This window comes from Toxorhynchites rutilus, chromosome 2, assembly GCF_029784135.1.
Source record: "Toxorhynchites rutilus septentrionalis strain SRP chromosome 2, ASM2978413v1, whole genome shotgun sequence".
In the NCBI taxonomy this organism is placed as follows: domain Eukaryota; kingdom Metazoa; phylum Arthropoda; class Insecta; order Diptera; family Culicidae; genus Toxorhynchites; species Toxorhynchites rutilus.
Window position 1 is genome coordinate 271,845,966 of NC_073745.1, and position 25,403 is coordinate 271,871,368.

The 25,403-nt window shown below is 40.0% G+C and overlaps 1 protein-coding gene across 1 annotated transcript; it reads right to left on the minus strand.

Moving 5' to 3' along the window:
• Window positions 1-11,539: 11,539 nt before the first annotated feature.
• Window positions 11,540-18,757, minus strand: LOC129764287 (2-amino-3-ketobutyrate coenzyme A ligase, mitochondrial). The gene is made up of 4 exons (XM_055763208.1): window positions 18,467-18,757; window positions 12,727-12,953; window positions 12,364-12,673; window positions 11,540-12,259 (listed from the first exon to the last, which is right to left on the minus strand). The coding sequence occupies exons 1-4, from the start codon at window positions 18,510-18,512 to the stop codon at window positions 11,550-11,552; spliced, it is 1,293 nt and encodes a 430-aa protein (XP_055619183.1). The 5' UTR covers window positions 18,513-18,757; the 3' UTR covers window positions 11,540-11,549.
• Window positions 18,758-25,403: the final 6,646 nt, after the last annotated feature.

Here is a 25,403-nt window from a genome sequence, read left to right on the forward strand (position 1 = left end):
CAGAATGTGGGGGCGTAATGACCAGTAGGCGCGACCAGGTTCGCGACCGAGACTAGGGAGGCACATTCGAGTAGTTAGTGCTTTGTGGTTCGTGAATGAGCACACATGTGTGGCCGCATTTCGCAGATGCGTAATGAGTCCATTGGTGACATAAATTCGGTCGAGCCTGGAGACGGAGTTGTGCGTTATGTAAGTGGGAGCCGGAGTCGTGGGATACAATTTTACCCATATGTCGCTCAGTTGCAGTTGCCGTATGGTGGCTTGAAGAGCTGGGCTGTTGTTATAGCCCGTCGAGTCACAAGGTCGCAACACACAGTTGAAGTCGCCAGCCAGAATCAAATTTTCTGTATTGTGCCGTAAATAAAAAGTGAGGGTTTCATTGAAAAAATTTTCTCGTTCGGCACGCATTGCGGTGCCAGACGGTGCGTAGATATTGGCTAATGTCGTGTTTTCAACCCGAAGGGCAATAAGTCTTCCGTTCAAACTTTTCTCCGTGTGAGAGAAGCGTATATACTCCTTCAACGCTATCGCCGTCCCTCTCCTTGACTCATCAACGTTTGTGACGACGTTGTAACCAGGGATGAAGAGCTGCTCGTTCTCCACCTCTTGAAGAGAAACGATGTCGAGATCCATCGTTCTGCAGAAGGTTCGGAGCGCATTTAGCTTTGTTTCGTTGGTGATCGTGTTGATGTTTATAGTGGCAACGTTGTAACTGGTTCGATGACTCTTTGCTTGTTGTTTTGCTCCCTTTCGTCGTCGCTGTCTTCTCGTCGTCTCCTGCATTGGCGGCGTACTCTTGAGCGTTTCGCCGATTCGTCTGTCTCGTTGCCATCGGATTTTCCACTAGCAGGTCCGTCGATCACTTCGCCACTAGCAGGAGGTTGTTGACCAGATGTGCTGGGCAACGACCTGCTATCCGATGGTTGATTCGAACCCGATATGGGTATGATAGGTATAGTGAGCGGGAATTGTGTTTCCGATTGCGTATCGATCGGTTTTATTGTTGGTATGGACATCGGCAGTTGTTTTTGCTGCTGCTTCTGCTTCTTCGGCGGCTGATGCCGCAATACAGACGTAGGTTGACTCGGCATCGTAGTTTTTTGGACATGCGGTTTCGCAGTTGGCTTAGCATTCAAAGCCGCTGGCTGCTTCGTAGTATCAGCGTATGATTTTTGCACGAGCAGCTTCTTGTTCTGAACGCATGACGCTCCGACATGGATGAATTCACGACAATGTCGGCATGTTTGACGCTGACCAAAATAAGATAGCAGCGTTAACTAGCCTTCTATGACAACCCATGATTCTATGTTGTGTTTCACGATCATTTTCACAACTCGGACACCAGTGCAGATACCCGGAAAAAATACTGCTAATCATGTCCGCATACCTGCTCTCGCACTGAGATGACGTCACCGTAGGCGGAGAGAAATTTGGTGATGGCATCATCCGACACGTCTTCAGACAAATCGAATAATTTGACCTCCACTGCACCATCCTCCATCGTTATTCGTAGGGGAATCTTCACCCCTCCTTCCACTGTCACCTCGTGTTTTCCGTCGTGTTCATCGCACACTTTTTGTGCTAGCGCCAGATCGACTACCTTCACGAAGGCACATCCGAGACTTCGGCTACATTGGATCCTCGTCACTTCGCCTGGTTTCAAGCCCAGAATAGTTCCTACGAAGTTCTGTACTTTCGTGTAGTCCGGCTCACGCGGCATCATCGCATAATCTATGCGGAATGTATTTTCGCGGCGTACCATCACTGAGCCGTAGCATGCGGGAACACACGACTGCTCGGCGATGAAAATAACGCGGCGAAACGATTTAAAAGTTAGCTTGTAAAGACTTCCTGATTTAGCATAAGCGAAAACACGTCTGCTTGGCTCGGAAGATGAGCGCTAACTACCTATTCAATAAACCATGCCTTGACTTACCGGATGCTACGAATTAATGCCAAATTACCCAATTATCACGGTGTTTTTTTTATCCAAAAACAGAAGTAAACGATTCTGAAGTCGTTTGAAGTCGAAACGAAGTAAAATGGAACTGAGTCAGTTAGAAGACGACAGCCAAACTTTAAAGTGTTGAGATAAATATGAAAGAAAATTATAGTGGCGATCCTCGTCGCCACTATAAAGTGGAAAGTGAAAGTGAAATTTGGTAGCAGTGTTTTATCTTGCCACCAGAGATTTGGGGTAAGAGTTATTTGTTGTTGCTGCCTATATTGTTAGCGGTGCCAGCATAGTGATTTTAATACAATTTTATTCTACCGTGTAGCCATGTTTTTTGTTGCTCAATTCGACGGACATTGTGTTCTGTAGTATAATTGTTTTCTGACAATTCAATCAGTTCCTTTGGAAGACCAATTTTTTTTGTCTCTCGATTTTATCAGAATACAACAAGGCAAAATTTGTCGATTGAGCGATTTGTTGGTGGTTGCTGTTTGTGCTCCTGTGATTGCTGGTTTTTGCTGCTGTTGCGGCCTTTGCGGTTGTTGCTGCCTTTTGTTGATGCTGCTTTTGCTGTGTTTTTTGTCTGCCCGAGCCAGATTTTGGTCGGTTGATTCGATTCCCTTTGATTGAACAATAGAAAATAAGGTACGTGCACCCATTTTTGGTCAAAGTTCCCTATATTTATTATCAATTTTTTGGAAACATACATATATTTAGAAGCATTATTATTAAGATGTTTTGGTTTTTGCATTCATTTTTGTTCGTTTTTATTGTACTATCAGATTAACAATGCCGCTAATAGGCTCCATTGAAGCGTATATTCCTGGTTCAACCAGTTTCGCGCAATATGTTGAGCAAATCGAATGGATCTTTAAAATTAATAAAATACCAGTGGAGGAAAAAATTGCATATTTCCTTGCACTGTGTGGAAGAGAAACATTCAGTGAGATAAAGCTATTACATCCAGGTGTAGATTTATCTACTCTGACTTATGAGGCTATTATTGATTTGTTGAAGCGACGGTTTGACAAGGCAGATACAGATATGTTTCAGAGATACAAATTTTATATTATGATGCAGGGAGAATCCGAAACAGCAGAAAATTTTATTCTTTAAGTAAAATTACGAGTTTGGTGCGTTCAAGGAAACTGCCATTAGAGATAAATTAGTAATGGGCGTTTTAGATAAGCAGGTTCAGCAAAGACTGATTGAAGAGGAAGAATTAACTTTGGCCAAAGCTGAGAAAATTATTGTTAACAGAGAAGTTGCTGGCGTACGCACAAGAATGATGAACGATAATAGACTAACAGTAGTGGCAAAAGTAGACCGCAGCAAGCGGAAGATTTACAGTTCACATCATCCCAGAAGCCGAGAAAGGAGAAATAGACATGATGAAAGCAGGAGTAGTAGTCGTAGTAGGTCGTTTTCCACCCAAAGAAAATCATACTTTTGCAATTTTTGCAACAAGAAGGGGCACACAAAAAAAAAGATGCATGTCGAATTTGTGGATGATCCTGAAACTTTTCCGGCTCAAACTGCTAGCAGATTATTTTAAACGTTTGAAAGAGAATCTTAAAGACAGCGAGTCCGAATCAGAAGAAAACTGTATGAAACTATCTTCTGCCAAGCATCTGAATGAGCCTTGTTACATAGAAGCTTTTATGGAAAATAGGAAAATGCGCATGGAAGTTGATTGTGGTTCTGCTGTTAGCGTTATTGACGAACAGGAATAAAATAGTCGATTCGGACATTTAATGCTGGAATCATACAACAATCGCCTTGCCGTTGTGGATGGAACTAAATTGGAAGTTTTAGGAAGCATTTTGGTATCTGTAGGCATAAATGGAATTAGTGAGCATAATATGGAATTGGTGGTTTTGAAAAATAATAAGAAATTGCGCAGAATTACCCCACTTTTTGGCAGAAAAAGGCTCGATTTGTTCTTCCCAGAATGGCGTACGCCATTTTCGTGTGCGAGGATAAATCAAATCTCGGAGAGGGAGATTGAAAGTACAGTGGAAAATGTGAAGAGTAAGTTTAATCACATTTTCAAAAAGAGCTTTTCTGATCCTATAGTTGGGTTTGAAGGAGACTTAATTCTGAAGGAAGGTAGACCTGTTTTCAAGAAAGCCTATCAAGTTCCCTTGAGGCTCAGACAAAAAGTTATTGAACATCTTGAACTGTTAAAAAAAGATGTACTGATTAAGCCTATAGAGGCAAGTGAGTGGGCTCCGCCTGTTGTGGTTATTGTGAAAAAAGATCAGAGAATTCGTTTGGTAATCGATTGCAAGGTTTCAATCAACGAAATGATCGTATCTAATACTTATCCTTTGCCAAATGCTCAGGATCTTTTTGCTTCTTTGGCGGGAGCTAAGGTTTTCTGTTCATTAGACCTTGCTGGAGCATACACATTGAAATGCAAAGCGATGCTCATCAACGAACATCTCCGAGAGAGTGGGTCAATGCTGTTCCACAACTCTATCCGAACACATCAAATTCTTACTAGGTAGAGATGCCTTGTATCAGAGAAGTGATAAGACAAGTACCACTTCTCGCACTTCCCATCCAATAAATTCCGTCCGGTGATTTGATCCATCGTGTATTTATTGATAAAATAGAACTGTCCAGGGTGGAACGAAAGAACCCGGCAGCAAACTGGCAGCGAGTATGGAAATTGATGAACTTGATTTTATGAACTTAAGGTACTCAGTTTCGATTTTGACATGCACGTGCAACGCACATTGTTGAATCATTCAACGTTATTGCAGCAAATGGTTATCAACATTTTGTCTAATTATTTAACGATGTGAAGGCGATCTGGCGTAGTGGTAACATCCATGCCTCTCACGCTAAAGGTCACGAGTTCAATTCTCACTCCCGACATTCTTCCAAAAATGGAAGTAAAAGTGACGAACCAGCCAAATGAGTTGAAAATCACTATAATACAGATAAAAAAATCATCTAACGATATGCGTAGAAATTCAGTGGGCAGAAAATATGAAGACGTATCTCCCGAAGCAGTCTTGAATAACCGAGCCGAGTGATTGCACGAAAATTTTCACAGTCTAGTTTGTCCCCTTTATTGAAGTTTGGTCAAATAACTCCATCTTTACACTCCTCCGGTAGCTGTTCTGTTTCCCAAATTCTGACAATCAGCCGATGCAGATAACTAACCAACTTTTCCGGGCCCATCTTGACGAGTTCCGCTCCGATGCCATCTTTGCCAGTTGATTTGTTGTTCTGAAGCTGTTTGATAGCATTCCTAACTTCACCTATCGTTGGGGGTGGTACATCTTCATTATTTACTGCACCAACGTAATCGCTTCCATTGTCATCTTGGTCCTCTGCCTGTACGCCTGTAGCGGGATAACCTATTACCATTATCCTTTCCCACTTGTCATAAAATCCCAACGATCCTATTCCCACAAATTCATTCCCACGCCATAAATTATCGTCATACATGTTTGTAGGCCAAATGCATTTTTATGTCACAAGCTCACAGCTGCATACGATAATATTAAATAACAACCACTCACCCTTGCAGCGTAACATTATGCAGAACTAACCCACTTCAACCAAGTGTGAAATGACAACACACAGAAACAACCACTACCCTTTTGTTCTCCGTATTGACCCGTTCGAACCAATCGAACGCGCTCACATATTTCCTTGCTGGCTCCTCCTCCTCTAGAATAGAAGCTACCTTGTGTAGAGTTTTAGTTTAAGCATTATAAAAAGTACATGTCGAATGCAAGCAACAGGTCTTTTACATTTCCAACCAATCAAGTTAACAAGTGTCGAATGCACGCGAGGACGGAACTAAGAATATAGTGATATTTATATTAGTGGAATGTGCCTGAGTTCTTTCATTCCGAAAATATATCACAAGTGCCCCAAAGTGATAGAAATTGTATACTACATCGGGTTGAACCTCCACATGGCGACCGAGACTTTAGCCTGAATCTTCGGCTATGAGTGAAACCAAACAATTTTTTTGTTTTGACGAAACAGTGAACGTTCAAAAATGGGCTTTTTCTCGGCAGACGAGATAGTGTCGAGCGCCCCAGTGTCGAGTTCACCGCAAACGATTGCTTTATGCATCCTTGCTGGTGCTGCGTTAGGTTACGGTGTTGTGCGGTTAATGCACACGTTTTATAAGAATCACTCGGAGAGAGTAGCCTCCCGAGCAGTGAGAGCGGCACAGCTCAACCAGGTATAAAGGGCAGAAGTGAACTATTTTTTTTTTTTTCTCAAAATTTGAACAAAGTGAACTAATCAACGAAGACGTGCCAACTAGACCAAAGTGAACTAATAAACGGAACTGTGCTAACCACCCATGTGAACGAACCAATAGAAACTCATTACACGAACTAGTGACCATTGGAAAAACTAAACATGTGGAACGAGAACATCAAGGACATCTTGGCCCAGGCGGAGGCCCAAGCGGAACACATCGCATTAGTGGAAAAAATCGGATGGCGGCAATATAGGAAGCAACACCCGAAGCAGCCGAAAAGAGGTTTCAATATCAAAATTGAAGACATCCATGGAGCAACCATCTATGTGACACCTTTCACAAAGCTCAGCCTTACTGATACTGTAGTAGGATACCGCCGACAGAGATGGTAAGTCAATTATAAGATGTAAAATATGAAAAAAAAAATTTTTGAAGTAAAAATTGTTAATGAAAAAAAAAAACACAAAATGTTCATGTAAAATATGTGCTAAGCTGTAAGACTACTTGTTGTAGACATCAACAAAAACAGAAATAAAAAAATTTCGCCTTTAATTTAATGGCAAGTTTAATAGAAAACAAAATACAGAAATTACAAGTAATTGCAAAATCACTGCGATCCGAGCAAACTAAAAAGTTAAGAAAAGCTACATTGAGAACCAAGCTCGCAGAAGCTGAAAAATTAGCTGAAGATATTAAAACAATAGTAGACCCTCTCGTACACAATAAAGAGGCTGAAGAATTGTTATTGCTTGCCGAAAATGCTAATCTAATATATCAAGATATTAGAAATAAAATAAACATTATCATTAAACAAAAATCTTTCAAAGAAGTAGCTCTTGCGATATTGTTCGTTGTTGGCATACAAAAACCGAAAATGTCCAAATTCGATTACAAAGAGGCAGCCGCAATGGTGCCAATCTACGACGGCTCACCTGATGGACTCGATATGTTCATCAGTGCAGCCACACTACTAAATGAGATCTCCCCCAGCGCAAACAAAGCGTTGGTATATCAATTCCTACTGACCAGACTCGACAAAAAGGCCCGAAGAGCAATTAATAATAGCGTGGATATACCTTCACTGCTAACAAATTTAAAAACTACATGTATATCAAAGACTAGCGCCGACAGCATATTAGCGAAGTTGAAGTCTATAAAAAAACAGTCAGCAGACGAATTATGTAAGGAAGTTGAAGAGCTGACCGAACAACTCATCGACTTACACATCAAGGAAGAGACACCACCGCAACGAGCAGCAAAACTCGCTTGCCAAGCAGGAATCGATGCCCTCATCGAAGGCATTGATAACCCTGAATTAAAAACTATATTACGTGCGGGAGCCTTCACCAGCATAGCTGATTTCCTACAGGTTCAGGTGTTCACTTAGGAGCACTTCGGTGCTCCCTCCACCTTTCGGTCACATCACGTTCGTTCGTCAGTATACCCATCCTTACTCTAGTTCTTCACACTTCTCCTCTTTTCCCGGAAGAGTTGGGTTTGCTGTCTCCGCTTGTGTCTATATTGTTTCACGATCTGACGGGAAGCTTTTACGCAGCATTAGCTCCCGTGCAGCGTTCTTCTCGTGTAACACTTGATAACGCTCATCATCGAACCACTCGTACCGTCGTCTTCTTTCCACGTGTCCTAGGATGTTCTCCGCTACGCTGTTTATGTCTGTTTTAATCATGCTCCAACAGTCCTCAATAGTAGCTTCGTTAATCTGGTCATCTTCCGGCAGCGCAGCTTCAAGCGAATGTGCGTAATTTTGCGGCGACATTTGCTTGTTTCAGTCGCGTTAGACTGTACCGTCGCGAGAATCGGTACCGAATGTTGTTCACAACGGACAGTTTTGGGCACATCTTAACCATCACTAGGTAGTGGTCCGATTTGGTGGCGCCTTGATAGGTTCTAACGTCAGTTATGTCCGAGAAATGCCGACTGTCTATCAGACAGTCATGGTCGATCTGAGATTCTGTTCGATTTGGTGACCTCCAGGTGTATTGGTGGAGGAATTTGTGTTTAAAGAAGGTATTGCGTACGGCCATATTTCTAGAGGTGGCGAAATCGATGAGTCTTAGGCCGTTTTCATTTGTTAACTGGTGTGCGCTGTACATACCAATTACAGATTTAAACTCCCCCACTTTACCGATCTGGACATTGAAATCTCCGATGATGATCTTGATGTCATGTTTTGGGCAGCGTTCATTAGGGTGGCAATGGATGTATGGGAAAAATTTCATCATCGAATTTTAAAAACCGACCATGTGAATTTTGTTTATTGGCCCAAAAAAATTATCTGAGCCAAGTTTCAGCTCAATCGGACATGATTTAGGGGTGCCTCAAAGCACTCAAAGTTCTGATTTTTTCATCCTCGAAAATCTTCCATGGTCCCAAAAAGTCAAATTCGATTTTCTAAATTTCCTCTGTTTCACCCTTGGGTTTTTCATTGTAGAATCAGTTGACGATAATTGATTGATGATTCATTCTTGCCCTCGCAAAACAATACACTAGCTGATCGTATGTCGCAATTTATTTCATGTCAATGCATTGAAAATTTATATCGAACGCTATTCCGGTGGCCTTTTTCGCAATAGACATAGACTCGGCTACAGTCGATTATATAAATGTTGCACCAGCACCATTATTCCACATCTCATAACTACATCAATATATCTTTGGGCCCGCATGGAAACAAGAACAATTACAATACTTGCAAGTATCAAATATTATGCTACATGTTATTTAGTATTGCATCAAAGGAATCGCAACTTAAGGCATCGTTCGTACAACGTAAACCATACAGAGCCATACATTGGTGGCTTGGAACTACTAGGAATATAAACACTTCCCATCATTTTGCGCTAGTCTCAAAAGAAACGCTTCTGTTAATATTACGCTTGCCTCGAAATTTTATTGCCCCTGGCAATGCGTTCGTTTTTTGCAGGGCTCGAGCCTGCTTTCCTCTTCTTCTTGCTCATCACACACTACGCGAAGCGTCCAATTTATGACGCGGAAAGAAAAACACACGATACGAATAACGCGAAAAACGAACAGAAAAACCAAACAACGATATCCAAGTTGGATTACCACTGGTGGGGTCCAATCTTAGATCGGAGCACAGCGAAAGCAAAGTGAACTGGATTGCTCAACAGTCCGATGCCGAATGAAAGTTTGTCTCAGCGAGATCCACTGTTTATATTACAGTAATCGTTCGCTAACTGGTCATGGTTTAACTGGTCTGCTGTTTAACTGGGCGAACGTTAACTGGTTTTTGGACCAGTTAAAAAGCAGAATTTCGTAAACAATCGACGCCATATTCAAATGGAAGATTTGCTGTGAGGGGCATTCGAATGTAATTTTAAATGTTATGAAAATTGACATTAATTCGCACGACAAAAACATTGATTAAACTACAGAAAAATAATTTTCTCAAATCATATGTCATACCTGTTGTTGCACTCAATGCGAAACTTCCATTGGAATCCTTTTATTTATCCAATTACAGGAACAATACGAATCAAACAATTCATTGAAGTTTCCCTCGATTTTATTTGACGTTTAACATGCCGGACCAGTTAAAACGCGAATGTCGATAAGTGGTCTTCCCTTTTCGCCCAGTTAGTGAATGTTTACTGTATTCCCCTTCATTCTTCTACTTTTCCTTCGTTCACGAAGACTTTAAAACCTACGATTTCCCCTCCGTTGGTCGTCGATAAGTTGCTCGTTATTGACAGTTCTGTTCGGGAAAGCACACAAATGGACAGAACAAATGTATGGAATAATGGAAACGCTTAAAGTTTTCATGAATTTTTACCATTTACAAACCAGGGGATTATAATGTATAGCATATTGAACAAATCTTACGGAATTTCCGATTCGTTTAGCATATAAATCGCCAAAATCCGTTCGCGGCAAAAATAGTTATTAACGTTAACGTTGTTTTCTGATTTGGCACCTCTTATGAAAGACGTAGTTCTACGTCAAAAATCAAAACTTTGAGCGCATTGAGGCACCCGTAAATCATGTCCGATTGAGCTGAAACTTGGTAAGATATTTTTTTTGGGCCAATAAACAAAATGTACATGGTGGATTTTTGAAATTTGACATGACCATTTTCGCTGCCACCCTAGCGTTCATATTCGCGTTCCAGCTGCGCGTAGAATTCGTCTTTGTCATCATCGAGACTTGCAAGGTGGGGGCTGTGTACGTTAATGATGCTGATGTTGATGAATCGGCCCTTAATCCTCAATCTGCACATTCTGCATAGTTCGTTAGTGTTGCCGCAGCTCTGGTAAATGGTATAACCATCGCGAAACGTGCGTACTGTAGATTCTCTCCAGCACACTTCCTGCAGCGCTACGATGTCAACTTGAGGTTTTTCAATAGTTCGAAAAGCACACGAATACTTCCGATGAAACTGAGAGATCGACAATTCCAAGTCTCAAGTTTCCAATCGTTAGTTCGTTTTCGTCGCCTGGGTCTGTGTCGATAAGTCCGGTTCAAATCTTCTTGTGTATCGTTCGTTGTTTGGTGTTTTAGTAGTGGGGCTTGTAATGCCTGCGACCAACCGACTTGGGTACTACTTATAGGAGCTGTTTCCGGGTTTTTGTGGCTTTTCTTGGGGACTGGCAATGTCCAATGCTCATCCCACCATACCCTAGACAGGTCCCCTTAGCCAGTGCAAGCCAGAAAAACGATCTATGACGGTAGAATTTCTAACCCGAACGGGAATCGAACCCGAAGGCCCCATCTTGGCAAGCGCAACGTATACCACTAGGTCATGGAGACCACATTTTTTATACCGTATAGGCTTTAAACTTGGAACATTATTCGCCTCTAGTATCTATAGTATAGTATAGAAATCCGTGTTAGGCAAACACATCCCGGTCTGTATAAATGCTAGAGAGAACAAATGTATCTGCAGCTTGCTTGTATTTGCAATGATTTACCCAGCTCCTTGGTTTTGTAGTCTGTGTTGGGGAAACCTATTTCGCTGTTTCTGGTTGGTTGGATGGTTGTTCAATGGGATAGATGCGTAGAAATATGTCCTATCAATTGATGCAAACATCTTACCGATCTATTAAGAAATGTTCGAGTTGTAAGCAATCAAAATTTTTCATTATTTCCTACAGGTTCTGTGTTTAAGTTAGCATTTTACAACTATCCATACCCAATATCCCCGTCCACCCTTCCCTGTAAATTCCTGTTAAACGTAGTCCCACTTCAAAAAATAGAGTCTGTACAAATGACCGATTTAAAAAAAATAAAAATCATTGCCGTCTCGGTTGACTTTCTTTCCCAATAATAGATTATGTTTATCATATTTAAATAGTTGTAGAATTATCGATTGTCATTTATTCAGGAGATTACTTTCAACTGTTTCCCTACCTCAATAAAAGCCGCAACAGCTTGATCAATTTCATCCTCTGTGTGGGCAGCTGATAGTTGCACACGAATCCGTGCCTTACCCTTGGGTACCACTGGGTAACTGAATCCGATCACGTAGATACCTCTCTTTAACATCTCATCAGCGAATACCGAAGCAAGTCGAGCATCTCCCAACATAACCGGACTGATTGGATGGTCCATCCCAGAAATGGTAAAGCCTGCCTTTGTCATGGCATCCCGGAACCGTTTTGTATTGCTCTGAACGCGGGCGGTCAACGTGTTAGAGCCCATCAGCATATCAATGACTTTCGCGGCACTGGCCACCACCGGTGGTGGCAGAGAGTTGGAGAACAAATACGGACGTGATTTCTGTCGCAACAAATCAACCAGTTCCCGCGGTCCGGTTGTGTAGCCACCTGCCGCCCCGCCGAGGGCCTTCCCCAGCGTAGAGTTGATGATATCACAGCGGCCCATCATGCCATAGAATTCTTCAGTTCCTCTGCCGGTCGGCCCGAAAAATCCCGTTGCATGGCAATCGTCCACGAATGTCAGTGCGTTATATTTTTCCGCCAGGTCGAATATTTCCGGCAGTGGAGCCACGTTACCATCCATCGAGAAGACACCATCGGTTACGATCATCTTGATTCGCGCGTCACTGGATCTTAACTTTTCCTCCAAATCTGCAAATAATCTCAATAGCTCAATCAGTTTAAATTTTTAACTCTTTTAGGTTAACAGCAATAACTCTGAATATAAGTAATATTATATTTTCAAACACACGCACCTCTCATATCCCTGTGCGCGTAACGCGCCTTCTGCGCTCTACATAGCCGGATACCGTCAATGATCGAGGCGTGATTCAATTCGTCGGAAAAGATTGCATCTTCCGGGCTTAGCACCGCCTCGAAGATGCCCGCGTTGGCATCGAAGCAGGATGCGTACAGAATGGTATCCTCGCGCTGGTGAAATTCGGACAGCTTCCTTTCCAACTCTTTGTGGATGTTCTGCGTTCCGCAGATAAATCGCACCGAGCTCAGCCCGGCACCGTATTCGTCCAATGCCTTCTTGGCAAACCCGACCACTTCGGCGTTGGACTAAAATGGTCTCATCGTTATTTTTGCGTCAAATAATAAGATAAATAACTCACAGCTAAACCGAGATAATTGTTCGCACAGAAATTCAGGATTTTTGCGTTGGAACCTTCGACGGATATAGTTGTTGCTTGGGGGGATACGATTATGCGTTCCTTCTTGTAAGTGCCAGCTTTCTGAATATCGTCCAACTGGTTTTGGACGATCTTTCGGAAGTTTTCGTTCGCTGCGGTGTTTGTAGAGAGTTGAATACAGCGATACGTAGCTGGGGTGTAAATTTTCCCTGCAAGTAGGGGTGTTTTGAGACTATATGGCCAAAAATGACAGCAAAAAGCAAAAAAAAAGAACAAAAAACTCCCGTTCAGAACCATATTTCTGTGCCCTGTATATTTAAAGTGAAAGAATAGCGTATGCGTGATAATGTTTGCACCATATTATACAATGTCAAAATTTAAAAAAATCTCATAAAATCGGTTCCGATTTTTAATAAATGAATAAAAATTCATTTAAAAGGCGGATGTTTCTGGTAGTTTTAAACTAAAAAATTAACAAAAAAGTGGACAAACCATGATCGATTTTCGACTGGACAAACCAAAATCATTTAGCTAACTTATGATGGAAACTACCTAAAATCACAATTTTCATTATCATATGACCAATTGAAAGTGCGACTGTTTTTTGTTAAAGGGCGCATTCGAAATCATTGATCTTTCTTTTCAAAAAATCGTGGCTCAAAAAGCGACATGCCTGAATCAATTATTTAAAAAAAAATTACATTTTCAATGCGCTGTTAGTTGAACCTGTTTTCGGGTCTAACCCAAAAACAATGCTAGAATTCACGAAAACTAATTGACCGATCGGAAAAAGTCTTTCACGATTTATCAGTCATCCTGTTAGCAGAGATGCCAACTTTCCTGATTTTTCAGGATTTCCCAGACTTTTTAGCACGCTCCCTGATATCCTGACGAACACTCAATTTATCCTGATTTTTCTGAAATGATCCTGATTTTTCCTGATTTTTGTACTCTTTACATTATTCGTAATAAATATACTAGTTTCCATGCCAAAATTTTCTGTTCTGATAGTTCTTCGGTTCGCACTTACATTAAGTTAAACTGTGTACTTAACTTTGTTTTATTCTTACTCTCAATTGTTTTGTGGCTTCACAAAGCAGCGCTAGAAAATTTCATGAAACCAGATTGTCTGACGAACTTATGAAATTACAACGAGGTTATGTTTGAGGAACAACATTGCTTTATTGAGCATAATGTGTATTTAGATGTATCCCCAGAGTTATTAATGTAGGAGTACGTTTCCAAGTAAAATAAACTTTAATGATGGGACTATGGTAAATATATCTATAACCGTACTAAATATCATAAAAATTAGGAAAAGTCTTCCTTCGCTGATATTATCTCATTTGTTGAGTAAAGATTTATTCCAAAGCATGGATGATTCAGTGAAATTTTGAATATTGATTTCTCTGCAATTGATTGTAGGGATGCTGTAGGTTTTTCGGAAAAAATATAAACGATCAAAAAGTCAGGCGAAACACTAGCATTTCCGCTCATGCGAGCTTTTATACCATGCTTATAAATTCTTTTACATATCCGGTCTTCGCCCGAAGGAAGATATACTCTGAAGTTTTTGTTTTTGTTTTCCCGAAAATCGACATTAACTTTTCGGACAACCCAATATGAGCTATCCTGATTTATCCTGATTTTTGACGTAGGATTACGTCTTTCGGGAACATATTGGGGTACAAATTGAAAATCGAAAATCGAGAACATCGTGAAAATTGTCCAATTTCAAACGCTTATTGCTCAGTCTTTTCATGATGAATTGCTGAAATTTTTGCGTCAATTGATTTCGGCATTCCATAACATTTTTTTATATTGAAGAAAATAATATATATCATGAAATTAATTGTCGAACAGTTGAAAAATCTCGACCTCTATCCTAACGGAAATACCCACTTCTGATTGGTCGAAATTGGCGACATATGCGGCGGGTCCCTAACAGAGACATCAAAACCAAGCTGCCTGGGAGAAATCGGCATGCAAATATGCAAAATGAAATATGCATGAAGGTAGGGGGCATTTGTGTATTGCAAGTAAGGTGAGTGATACGATTAATTCTAGCAAAAAACATTCAAATTTGGAGCTTTAATGTTGGTTGCTTCGTGAAATTTCATATCATCGTGTATCGTGTTCCATATCGATCGTGTTGTGAAAAATTTAGCACAAGTGTAAGTGTGAAATTGTATATGGTAGCAGTTGTGTTAAAAATGACTTGATATATGAAACGATGTTTCCAATTTTCATAAATAAAAACCAAGGTGTGTTCCCGCTCGAGAACGGGTCGTTTGGTTTAAGCTGTCTGCCAACCCAAGGAAAATTTATACGGTGAGGAAAATTGGAAAAATGAAGAAATATTAGAAAAATAATACCCAACCACCAAACAAAACGGCCCTTTTCAGGGTCACCAAATAATTATCAATGAGTTTAACGATGTAATTCTTCAAACATATCCAAAATCAACAGATAGCCTAACAGAATCCTACGTCAACTATGCGGTCGTGTCTCGGACACCACCCTCCTGTGACTTTTTATTTCATTCTTCCTGATTTTTTCAAATTATGGTTGGCAAACCTGCCTGTTAGTAACCAGATGCCAGCGGCAGCGAGACTTTCAAGTGTTATATGGGTGATGGTCTACCTTAGAGGGTGGCTACGAATGTGTTGAAGCTACTTGAGGCAGTGCCGAAGAAGAGACGAAAAAGTGATTGACCTATCGATGCAAATAATGCGACCTTCACCAATCATTGCTATGTTTCGTTTTCACATTGTTCTCATATACAGTTTTGTCTCATATTCCGAACAGTCCCAAATTTCGAACACTTCATTTTTAAATGTAAATTTACTGAATTATATATAATATAATTATATATAATATAATTATATATTAGGCTGTCAAAAAAGTCCTGCGGTATTTCCGCGAGGTGTCGTTGTAAGCGCGTAGTTCTAGTTGTATTCATTGTATCGAGTCATACTATAGCTTGTTTGCGCGCTATAATATAGTCCTTGACAGTGTTTTGTTTGGTTAAGTCGTTCGTGAGTTATAGTGTCGCAAATATGGAGCAAAATAAAGAGAAAATCCGACATATTTTGCAGTACTACTATGACAAAGGCAAAAATGAATCTCAAGCTGCCAATTAAATTTGTGCAGTTTATGGACCTGATACAGTTTCCATTTCCACCGCACAACGATGGTTTCAACGTTTTCGTTCTGGTGTAGAGGTCGTCGAAGATGCGCCACGCTCCGGAAGGCCTGTCGTCGAAAATTGCGACAAAATCGCTGAATTAGCCGAGAAAGACCGGCATAGTAGCAGCCGTAGCATCGGCCAAGAGCTGGGGATAAGTCATCAAACCGTTATTAACCATTTGAAGAAGCTTGGATTCACAAAGAAGCTCGATGTATGGGTGCCACACACGTTGACGCAAAAAAACTTCTTTGATCGTATCGACGCATGTGAATCGCAACAAAATCGACCCGTTTCTGAAGCGGATGGTGACTGGCGATGAAAAGTAGGTCACTTACGACAACGTGAAGCGCAAACGATCGTGGTCGAAGCCCGCTGAAGCGGTTCAGATGGTGGCCAAGCCCTCATTAACGGCCAGGAAGGTTCTGCTGTGTGTTTGGTGGGATTGTCAAGGAATAATCTATTATGAGCTGCTTATCTATGGCCAAACGCTCAATCCGGACCTGTACTGCCAATAACTGGACCGCTTGCAGGTAGCACTCATGAAGAAGAGGCCATCTTTGATAAACAGAGGCCGCATTGTCTTCCATTAGGACAACGCCAGGCCATACACTTCTTTGGTGACGCGCCTGGTGACGCGCCAGAAGCTCCGGGAGCTCGGATGGGAGGTTCTTTTGCATCCGCCGTATAGTCCGGACCTTGCACCAAGTGACTACCACCTGTTTTTGTCCATGGCGAACGAGCTAGGTAGTCAGAAGTTAGCCACAAAAGAGGCCTGTGAAAATTGGCTATTCGAGTTTTTTTTTGCCAATAAGGAAGCGAGCTTTTATAACAAGGGTATTATGAAGTTGGCATCTCTTTGGGAACAAGTCATCGAACAAAACGGCGCATATTTGACTTAAAACAGATGATTGTAACTAATTTTATGAACAAATGAAAATTCAAAAAAAAATACCGCAGGACTTTTTTGACAGCCTAATATAATACATAATAATTAGAAATAATTGAATTGAATTATTAACACAGACATTCTTTGAGGTATAGGCTTCATTTCGATATCATTTACAGGTATCGACACAGGCTATAATTTTTAATATTAGACATTTGCAAAAAAGTGACAGTCAAAACAAATGATAAAATATTTGCGTTAACAAATTCCGTAAAAAAATAAGCATAGTTCATTTTTCAGTTTTTGTAGTTGTTTCAACTATTTTGTTTGTTCTTTCATGTTATGTGCTAGAGAATGTATGAACCTACAATAAATAGGTGAGGAAAATGATATTTTATGCAGAAATATTCATCAAAATTAAGATTGAAGTAGTTCTCGGAATATGAATCAAGTTTCTACGCATGATTCACATTCCGAGCACGTCATTTTCGAATGTAACTTTACTGAACTTTAATGTTATAAATAATTGAATAATCAAAACCCTGATATTCTATGGGTAATAGACTTCATTTTAACATCATTTACAGGTATCGATACAGCTTATAATTTATTATAGGGAGCATTTGCAAAAAAGTGACAGTAAAGACCAATGATAGAATGTTTGCGTTAGCAAATTTTGTAAAAAACAAGCATCGTTAATTTTTCAGTTTTTGTAGTTTTTTCAACTATTTTGTTTGTTGTTTTCATGTTAAGTGCTAGAAATGGTTGAAATCTTAAATAAATGAATGGGATAAAATTATATTTTATACAGAATTCTTCATTAAAATTAGTGTTCGTAATATGAAACAAGTTTCTACGCATGATTCCAATTGCGTACACTTCATTTTTAAATGTGAATGTACTGAACTTTAATGTTATAAATAATTTAATATTCAAAACCCTGACATTCTGTGGGTTATAGACTTCTTTTTAACATCATTTACAGCTATCGATACAATTATAGCGCCCATGGTCCCGAAACCATGTAAACTATAAGAAACAAATACAATCAATAATTACAAAAGCAAACTTAAATTTTTTGCGAGCATAACATTTTTCCAAAAAAGACCAGCTAATTGACTTTAATTTGATATTTGATATCGATCATATGAATCGTTCCAGTAGTTTAAAAGTTATGATTTAGAAAAAAATGCATTGTTGTTGTTCGTAATTTGAGACAAAAGTGATTAAACATATTTTAAGTTTCCCACCATGAATATGTATTTGTAAATCAATTTTATTGTAGTCAAATGATGGTCGCGAAATAGTACCGTTTTGAGTAATGAGACACTGTTTAATGGCCATCAAAGCTTAAGTGTTCGGAATATAAGACAAAACGGTACATGTCATGCTTCTCTAGGCGTAAGCTTGTGGAACACACCTCCCCGCTGGTTGTTTTTAAAATGGAGCAGGATTTAACGTAAACGCAAGCGTTACAGTTATTACTTTATAATGTCACAAAATATCTTTTTTTGTTTTTCACTGCAACACTGGACGTGAAAGTGCACTTAAACTGGAGCTGCTATCCACAGAATATACGTTCTTATACACAAAACAAGTTTGTCGAAACAGGTTTCTGCACCATGCGGTTTCGTCTAGACACTCACCTCTCGATAAAATGAATTCGCGAATTTGCTGCCCAAATAGTGACATTGCAAACTAGTGTTCGATCTGAAACTAACTAACTAATATGAACTTCCTAAGAATACTTTCACTGCTAGTGAACTGTTTCAAGCACCCGGCAAACTTCGTATGCTCAATTCAGCGAAATTGGATCAATTTATGCTGGAGTGTAGTATGCTCGATGTTTTGATTGTGTTAGTCGCGATCTAAGCAACGGCTGGTTGCCAAGGAGAATTAAGACGCCACTCCCGTTTGGATGTACGGAATAAACAAGACTGATTAGTGGCAAAGCGAGAGACTATCGACCAGCTCAACAGGACAGCCGCATGCTTAGATACAGACGTAAACGCGTAAACAGTTTTTGGAAAAAGGATGCACCATTCGATAACCGCCACACATTTCGATTGTCATCCAGTTTTCCAATGTAATTATTTGTTGTGTTTTGAACAGATACCATGTTTAATGTCTAGATGTGGGTAACATTTAATTAGGATAAGTTGAAATCATTGGGACATTGGAGGTCTGTTGATATAAACAATAAACGATAAACGATAAACATAATGTGTAATAATTCGTTCGATTAACTAATTTAGAGTTGGACAATAACTTTGAAATTGTGTTAATTTTTGAATACCTGGATAATCGCATGTATAATTGGTATAATTGATAACAATAAGTAATCGATCTAAGAGTGCTACATTTGGAGGAAATAAATTCAGTTATTCTTTATTTGTCACCGTCCTAAACTTATCCGAGCAGAATGAAAAATAATAGAGCTTATTTAAAACTATATTTTAATGCTTCACAGGTTAGTTTGATTGTTGGGTATTAACGTTTGTTCACTCCATCATGGCCTTTCCACTCAAAAGAAATTAACCGATCTGGTTAATGTGTTGTCTTCCAAGAGATGCTACTAGCTAAAAAAATCTTTGAACGAACTTTTCAAATAACCTTTGTACATTGTAGGGTAGATAGGGGCAATATGACCAGGCGGGGCGAAATGGGCCACCCTTCGTTTGGGCTTGTTATTGAACCAATGACACTTATTTTCAAACAATTGTGTTAGAAATACTCTACTTAAGTATCTCTGTGAAAACCGTATTTAAATTCAACTGTTTTAAAAAGATATTGAAGGAAATCTCACACTGATAATCACGAAAACCTTATAAAAAAGCAGTCAACGAAATAAGCTCTGTACGCTTCATACTGAAATTTATTACTCTGTTCTTCATATCAATTCGTACTGGTATTATTTCTGAACATTTCCACTGATTTATTGCGCTGCTTTGCTGTTTCATGTAAAAGAACAGTTTATTTTCATTGAGCGCAAACGGAATGGGCATAGCTGCTTGGGGCATTATGACCAGGTATTTCTTCAACATAACCTGTAAATACTGCTGTCAAAATTTGTAAACATAGTTGGAAATAACTAGATGTGGAATCATGGTGCGGAATTATACCAGAACATCCGAACGTAAAAAGTGGTCACAGACCAGCTTGAACGCGGCAGCCTTAGTGCATTGTGTCCCGCGAGAAATACTCAAACGTTATTTACGTTGCGCAGATCCTTTGCTGCTCCAGCAACTCGGATCATTTAGTAATGTTTCAACGGCGGAAGTTCTCTTAGCTCGTAGATTATATTCTCTCTATGGAACAACGGTTCTACAGTGTTACGGCGAAAGGAATCCGGAAGCTGGCGTACGATTTGGCCGAAAGATGGCATTTCTCACCCTTTCAATAGCCAAAAGCAATTAGCCGGAATGGATTAGTTGGTTGGTTTTGGAGAGCGCCACCCACAACTCTCACTTTGGACACCAAAAGCAATCTCCGCCACCAGGGCACAAGGATTCAATCACGTTGCAGTCGGGAAATTCTACGATTTACTGGAGGACGTACAGCAGAAATACGACATTCCACCAGTAAGGCAATTCAACGTGGATGAGACATCAGTGATTCCATTTTTTTTATTTTTTATCAATAGAAGAACGAATTAAACTAAAAATTATTATCTTCATTCAACAGGTACAGAACAGAAATTCCAAAATTCTAACAATGCGGAAAAAAAGGCAGAAAAGCGCTATAACTTCAGCTGAGTGCTGAACACGGAATAACGATCATAGAATCTTCCACAGTGCACTCTATGTTGTTACTGTGGGGCACAATTCAGTTCCTCTACGGACGGCGATGGATGGAACCAATGCTATCGATGCCACATAAGATAATTACTAATACCGAACACAATTATCAATTTTTCTCATCAGTGAAAACATGTTACTTTAATATAGAGAAAACATATTTGACATGGAAAGGTAATTTTCTTTTATATTTTTTCCTTTCTGAGTGTTTATTCAACCCAATGCGAATTTTAATTTGACTAACAAAACCTAATACTATATGTAGAGCATATGGGAAATCACTTTTTCTAATATTTCTTCACTTTCCAATCTTTCTCGCCGTATAAACTTTCCTTGGGTGAAAATAAACACAACAAAACAGACAGCTTAAACCAAACGATCCGTTCTCGAGCGGAAACACACCTTGGTTTTTATTTATGAAAATAGAAATAAATCGTTTCATATTTCAAGTCATTTTTAGCACAACTGCTACCATATACAATTTTACACTTACACTTGTGCTAAATTTTTCACAATACACGATCGGTCATTGATATGAAATTTCACGAAGCAACCAACTCAAAAGTTCCAAATGTGAATTTTATTTGCTAGAATTAATCGTATCACTCACCTTACTTGCAATATAAAAATGTCCCCGACTTGCATATATTTGCAATACCGATTTCCCTCGGGCATCTTGGTTTTGATGTCTCTGTTAGGGAACACATTTCGGTTGAAACAAAAGTTCCCCCTACTTTCATATATTTTCAATGTCGATTTCCCCCAGGCAGCTTGATTTTGGTGTCTCTGTTAGGGACCCGCCGCAAGTGTCGTCAATTTCGACCAATTAGAAGTGGGTATTTCCGTTAGGATAGGGGTTGAGATTTTTCAATTATTCGATAGTTAGTTACAAGATATATATTATTTTATTCAAGGTGAAAAATTGTTATTGAGTGCCGAAATCGTTAGATACCAAAATCTCATCAAACCATAATGAAATGACTGAGCAACAAGCGTTTGAGATTGGACATTTTTCACGATTTTCGTTTATCAATTTGTGCCCCCATATGTTTCCGAAAGACGTAATCCTACGTCAAAAAAGGACTTGGTTCACTCTGACTGAACGGATCTATGAAAAATGCCGGTCTTCAGTCTGAGTGAGCGCAATGTGTACTATTTCAGGGAGGCTGGAGTGATGACAATGCATAATCTGTTATGAAACAGAATGGCACACTTTGACTCACAAATGTTAGTTGATTGAAAAATACTCCAAAATTGTTCAGTCATAGTGAAACAAGTCTTAAAATGTGCTTCATTGATTCAGTCAGAGTGGACCATGTACGTATAGGAAGGCAGATAACTGTTTTGGGTATAAGACTTGATGTTTTTTTGCAATTATCATACGTCACAGTATTGTCAGAACCCAAAAGGACTTCTCTCGTGCCTTCAACAACAAGGCCTCACTGAACCAACGGAATGCCACAAAAAAGGTCAGCTGTTCTCACCAGTACCAGTACAAAACATTCAAGTAAGAATAAGAATAAGAAATGCCGAAAGTTTGGATTCTCCACGGAGAAAACAGAGATGGTGGTTTTTTCTAGGAAGCATAGACCAGCAAAACCAAAGCTTCAACTTTTGGGTAAACCGATCACTCATGCTATGTCATTCAAGTATCTTGGGGTCTGGTTCGACTCCAAATGTACTTGGGGGGTCCATATTAGGTATCTGAGTAAAAAATGCCAACAAAGAATAAACTTTCTCCGTACAATTACCGGCACCTGGTGGGGAGCCCATCCCGAAGATCTTATAATGTTGTATCGAACAACTATTCTCTCAGTGATGGAGTATGGCAGTTTCTGTTTTCAATCAGCTGCCAAAACACACTTAATTAAACTCGAGCGAATTCAGTATCTTTGTCTCCGTATTGCGTTGGGATGTATGCCCTCAACGCATACCATGAGCCTCGAGGTTTTGGCAGGCGTACTCCCACTAAAAGATCGCTTCAATTTATTATCTCTTCGGTTCCTCATCCGGTGTAAGGTTATGAACCCATTGGTGATCGGAAATTTTGAGCAGCTGATCGAGCTAAATTCTCACTCTAGATTCATGAGCCCATATCATGAATTCATCTCCATGCAGATTGATCCTTCTACGTATATTGCCAACCGTGTTTGTTTTCCTGACTACATCAATTCCTCTGTACATTTTGATCTGTCCATGAAGCAAGATATCCATGAATATTCAGATTATCAACGATCGAGGATCGCTCCAACGATCTTCGATGCAAAGTATGGGGGTATCAATTGTGATAATATGTACTTTACTGATGGGTCCACTATAAACGAGTTCACAGGATTTGGAGTGTTCAACAAAATTTTCAGCACCTCCCATAGTCTTCAGTTTCCTTGCTCAGTGTATATCGCTGAATTGGCAGCGATACACTGGGCGCTGGACAGCGTCGCCTCACGACCTGTTGAACACTATTACATTGTAACGGATAGTCTTAGCTCCGTCGAAGCTATCCGTTCAGTGAGGCCGGAAAAGCACTCGTCGTACTTCCTTGAGAGAATACGAGAAAATTTGAGTGCTTTATTTAGACGCTGTTATGTCATTATCTTTGTGTGGGTCCCTTCTCATTGCTCAATTCCGGGTAATGAGAGGGCTGACTCATTAGCAAAGGTAGGTGCGATTGAAGGCGATATTTATCAGCGTCAAATCGCCTTCAATGAATTTTACTCTTTAGTCCGTAAAAATACCATCGCTAACTGGCAACGCAAATGGAACGAAGGTGAATTGGGCCGGTGGCTCCACTCGATTATCCCTAAGGTTAGCCTCAAACCATGGTTCAAAAGTCTGGACTTGAGTCGGGACTTTATTCGCACCTTCTCCCGACTCATGTCCAATCACTGTTCGTTAGACGCGCTACTCTTTCGTTTCAATCTGACCGGCAGCAATATCTGCGTTTGTGGCCGAGGTTACCACGACATCGAACACGTTGTTTGGTCGTGTGAGGTGTATCTTGTTGCCAGATCGAATTTAGAGAACTCCCTTCGGGCTAGAGGAAGGCAGCCCAATGTGCCGGTGAGAGATGTGTTGGCTCGGTTAGACCTTGATTACATGTCCCAAATATATGTTTTCCTTAAATCTATCGATGTTCGTGTGTGATTATCCTTATATCCTTATACCCTCCATTTCTTCCTTTGTGAGTAATTGGTCCGCTTGCTATAAACAGGAGAATGAAATGTAAATTCACAATAGATGTATGAATAGATTTAAGAATTGAGTGTGTGTGATTATCAACATTGTAATAATTTCCTTATACCCCATCCTTTTCCTGAGAAAAATATGTTACCCTTCTAATCTCGAGTCCACCGCGAGTAATCGGTTTCCCACATTACTAACCATAGATTTAAGAAAATTGTTCATATATATAGTTTTAAAAATATATTTAAGATTTCGGCTCCTTTAAACTTATGTAACTGAGCCTGTAAAAATAAACGAATTTATAATAATGTGCCGAAAGAAGAAAAGAGCCCCGGAATTCACTAAGAAACAGATTTCGATGCGAAATCTCAATGAACGAACTGCAAAAACAACTCGAACAGAATACAGAATGGAATTTCCCAAAGTTAACTCTCCACCGTAAGGATTGAAGTTCGGTAAAAAGTATGCACGATATACTATAATGTGTTGATTCTTCTTACCCATTCCGACTAACATTTTTTCCTTCTATGATAATCGCAAGCGAACCACGCTATAGAGGCGATGCTTCTGGCGGTGAATATCATACTAACATTCCTTCCTTTCCCCTCGTGACTGTAAGGGCGTTGTTATTGACTAGTTAAAGCTCGAATCGCCGAAACTTGCACAGTGAGAATGATTTGCTAATCCCAAGCAGTATTCGGTGTGTTCTTTGTACGCTGGTTCAGGTCAATAACGGAGAGCAACTACGAGTTGTACAGTCTACCCAAGCTCAAGCTCTTATGGTGTAGTGTAGTGAGGTTTTCTCTTGAATGAGTGAACCAAATAAAAATCACATTCGCATTAAAAGAATGGACACAAATCGCATTAAAAGAATGGACAAATTTTACCAATTTTTCATGCGTTCACCTTAACACTTGGTGATGAGACAGACCATTTGTTGACCGTCAATCATAGTAACACATGAGTTTTCAAACAAAATTTGACAGCGTTATCAGTTCAACTGCGGAAGTACGGCGAAAACAGTAAAGCAACTACGCTCCGTCACCCATCAAGAAGGTAAGTTCCGACGTGAAGCACATCTCCCACACCAAGTTCCCAAAGAAGATGCTTCTGTGGATAACCATCAGCGAAAAGGTGATGTAAAAACCGCTTTTTTTCTGTTCGGTTATTGCGATGAAAGGGGAGATTTGCCTCCTTCACCTAAAAATATCATCCGGACGTGGATGTGGTGGCTCCGTCCATTAGACGAATAAGTCGCTGGAGGAAACGAACCGCTTGAGGAGAGATGTAGTTTCGAAGTCCGCCAACCCTCCGAGCGTCCTAAAGCTGAGTCTTACCGAGAATTTCTTGGCAAACATGAAGCGGAGGATCTACTCCAACAATTTCGTGACGAAAACGGAGGAGGGACTAATAAACAAAGCTAAGACAGAACTGAAAAACATGCCAACAAGTATGTTTTCGACAGCAATGGCGAACTGCTGGAAGGTCGACAGTACGTCGAAATATTTTGGTAACATGTTCAATAAATTTATGTTTTATGGGATTTTCGTTTGCCATTAAATTATCTTTTGTAGTTTCTTATCGCCATTCGAGAATTGTTAAT

Excerpts from the sequence above, each read along its gene's own strand:
- LOC129764287 (XM_055763208.1), bottom strand. The coding sequence starts at position 18,512 with ATGTCACTATTTGGGCAGCAAATTCGCGAATTCATTTTATCGAGAG. Across the intron at positions 12,954-18,466 it reads CGAATTCATTTTATCGAGAG|GGAAAATTTACACCCCAGCT; the intron begins GTGAGTGTCTAG and ends CCCTACTTGCAG. Across the intron at positions 12,674-12,726 it reads ACAATTATCTCGGTTTAGCT|TCCAACGCCGAAGTGGTCGG; the intron begins GTGAGTTATTTA and ends AGACCATTTTAG.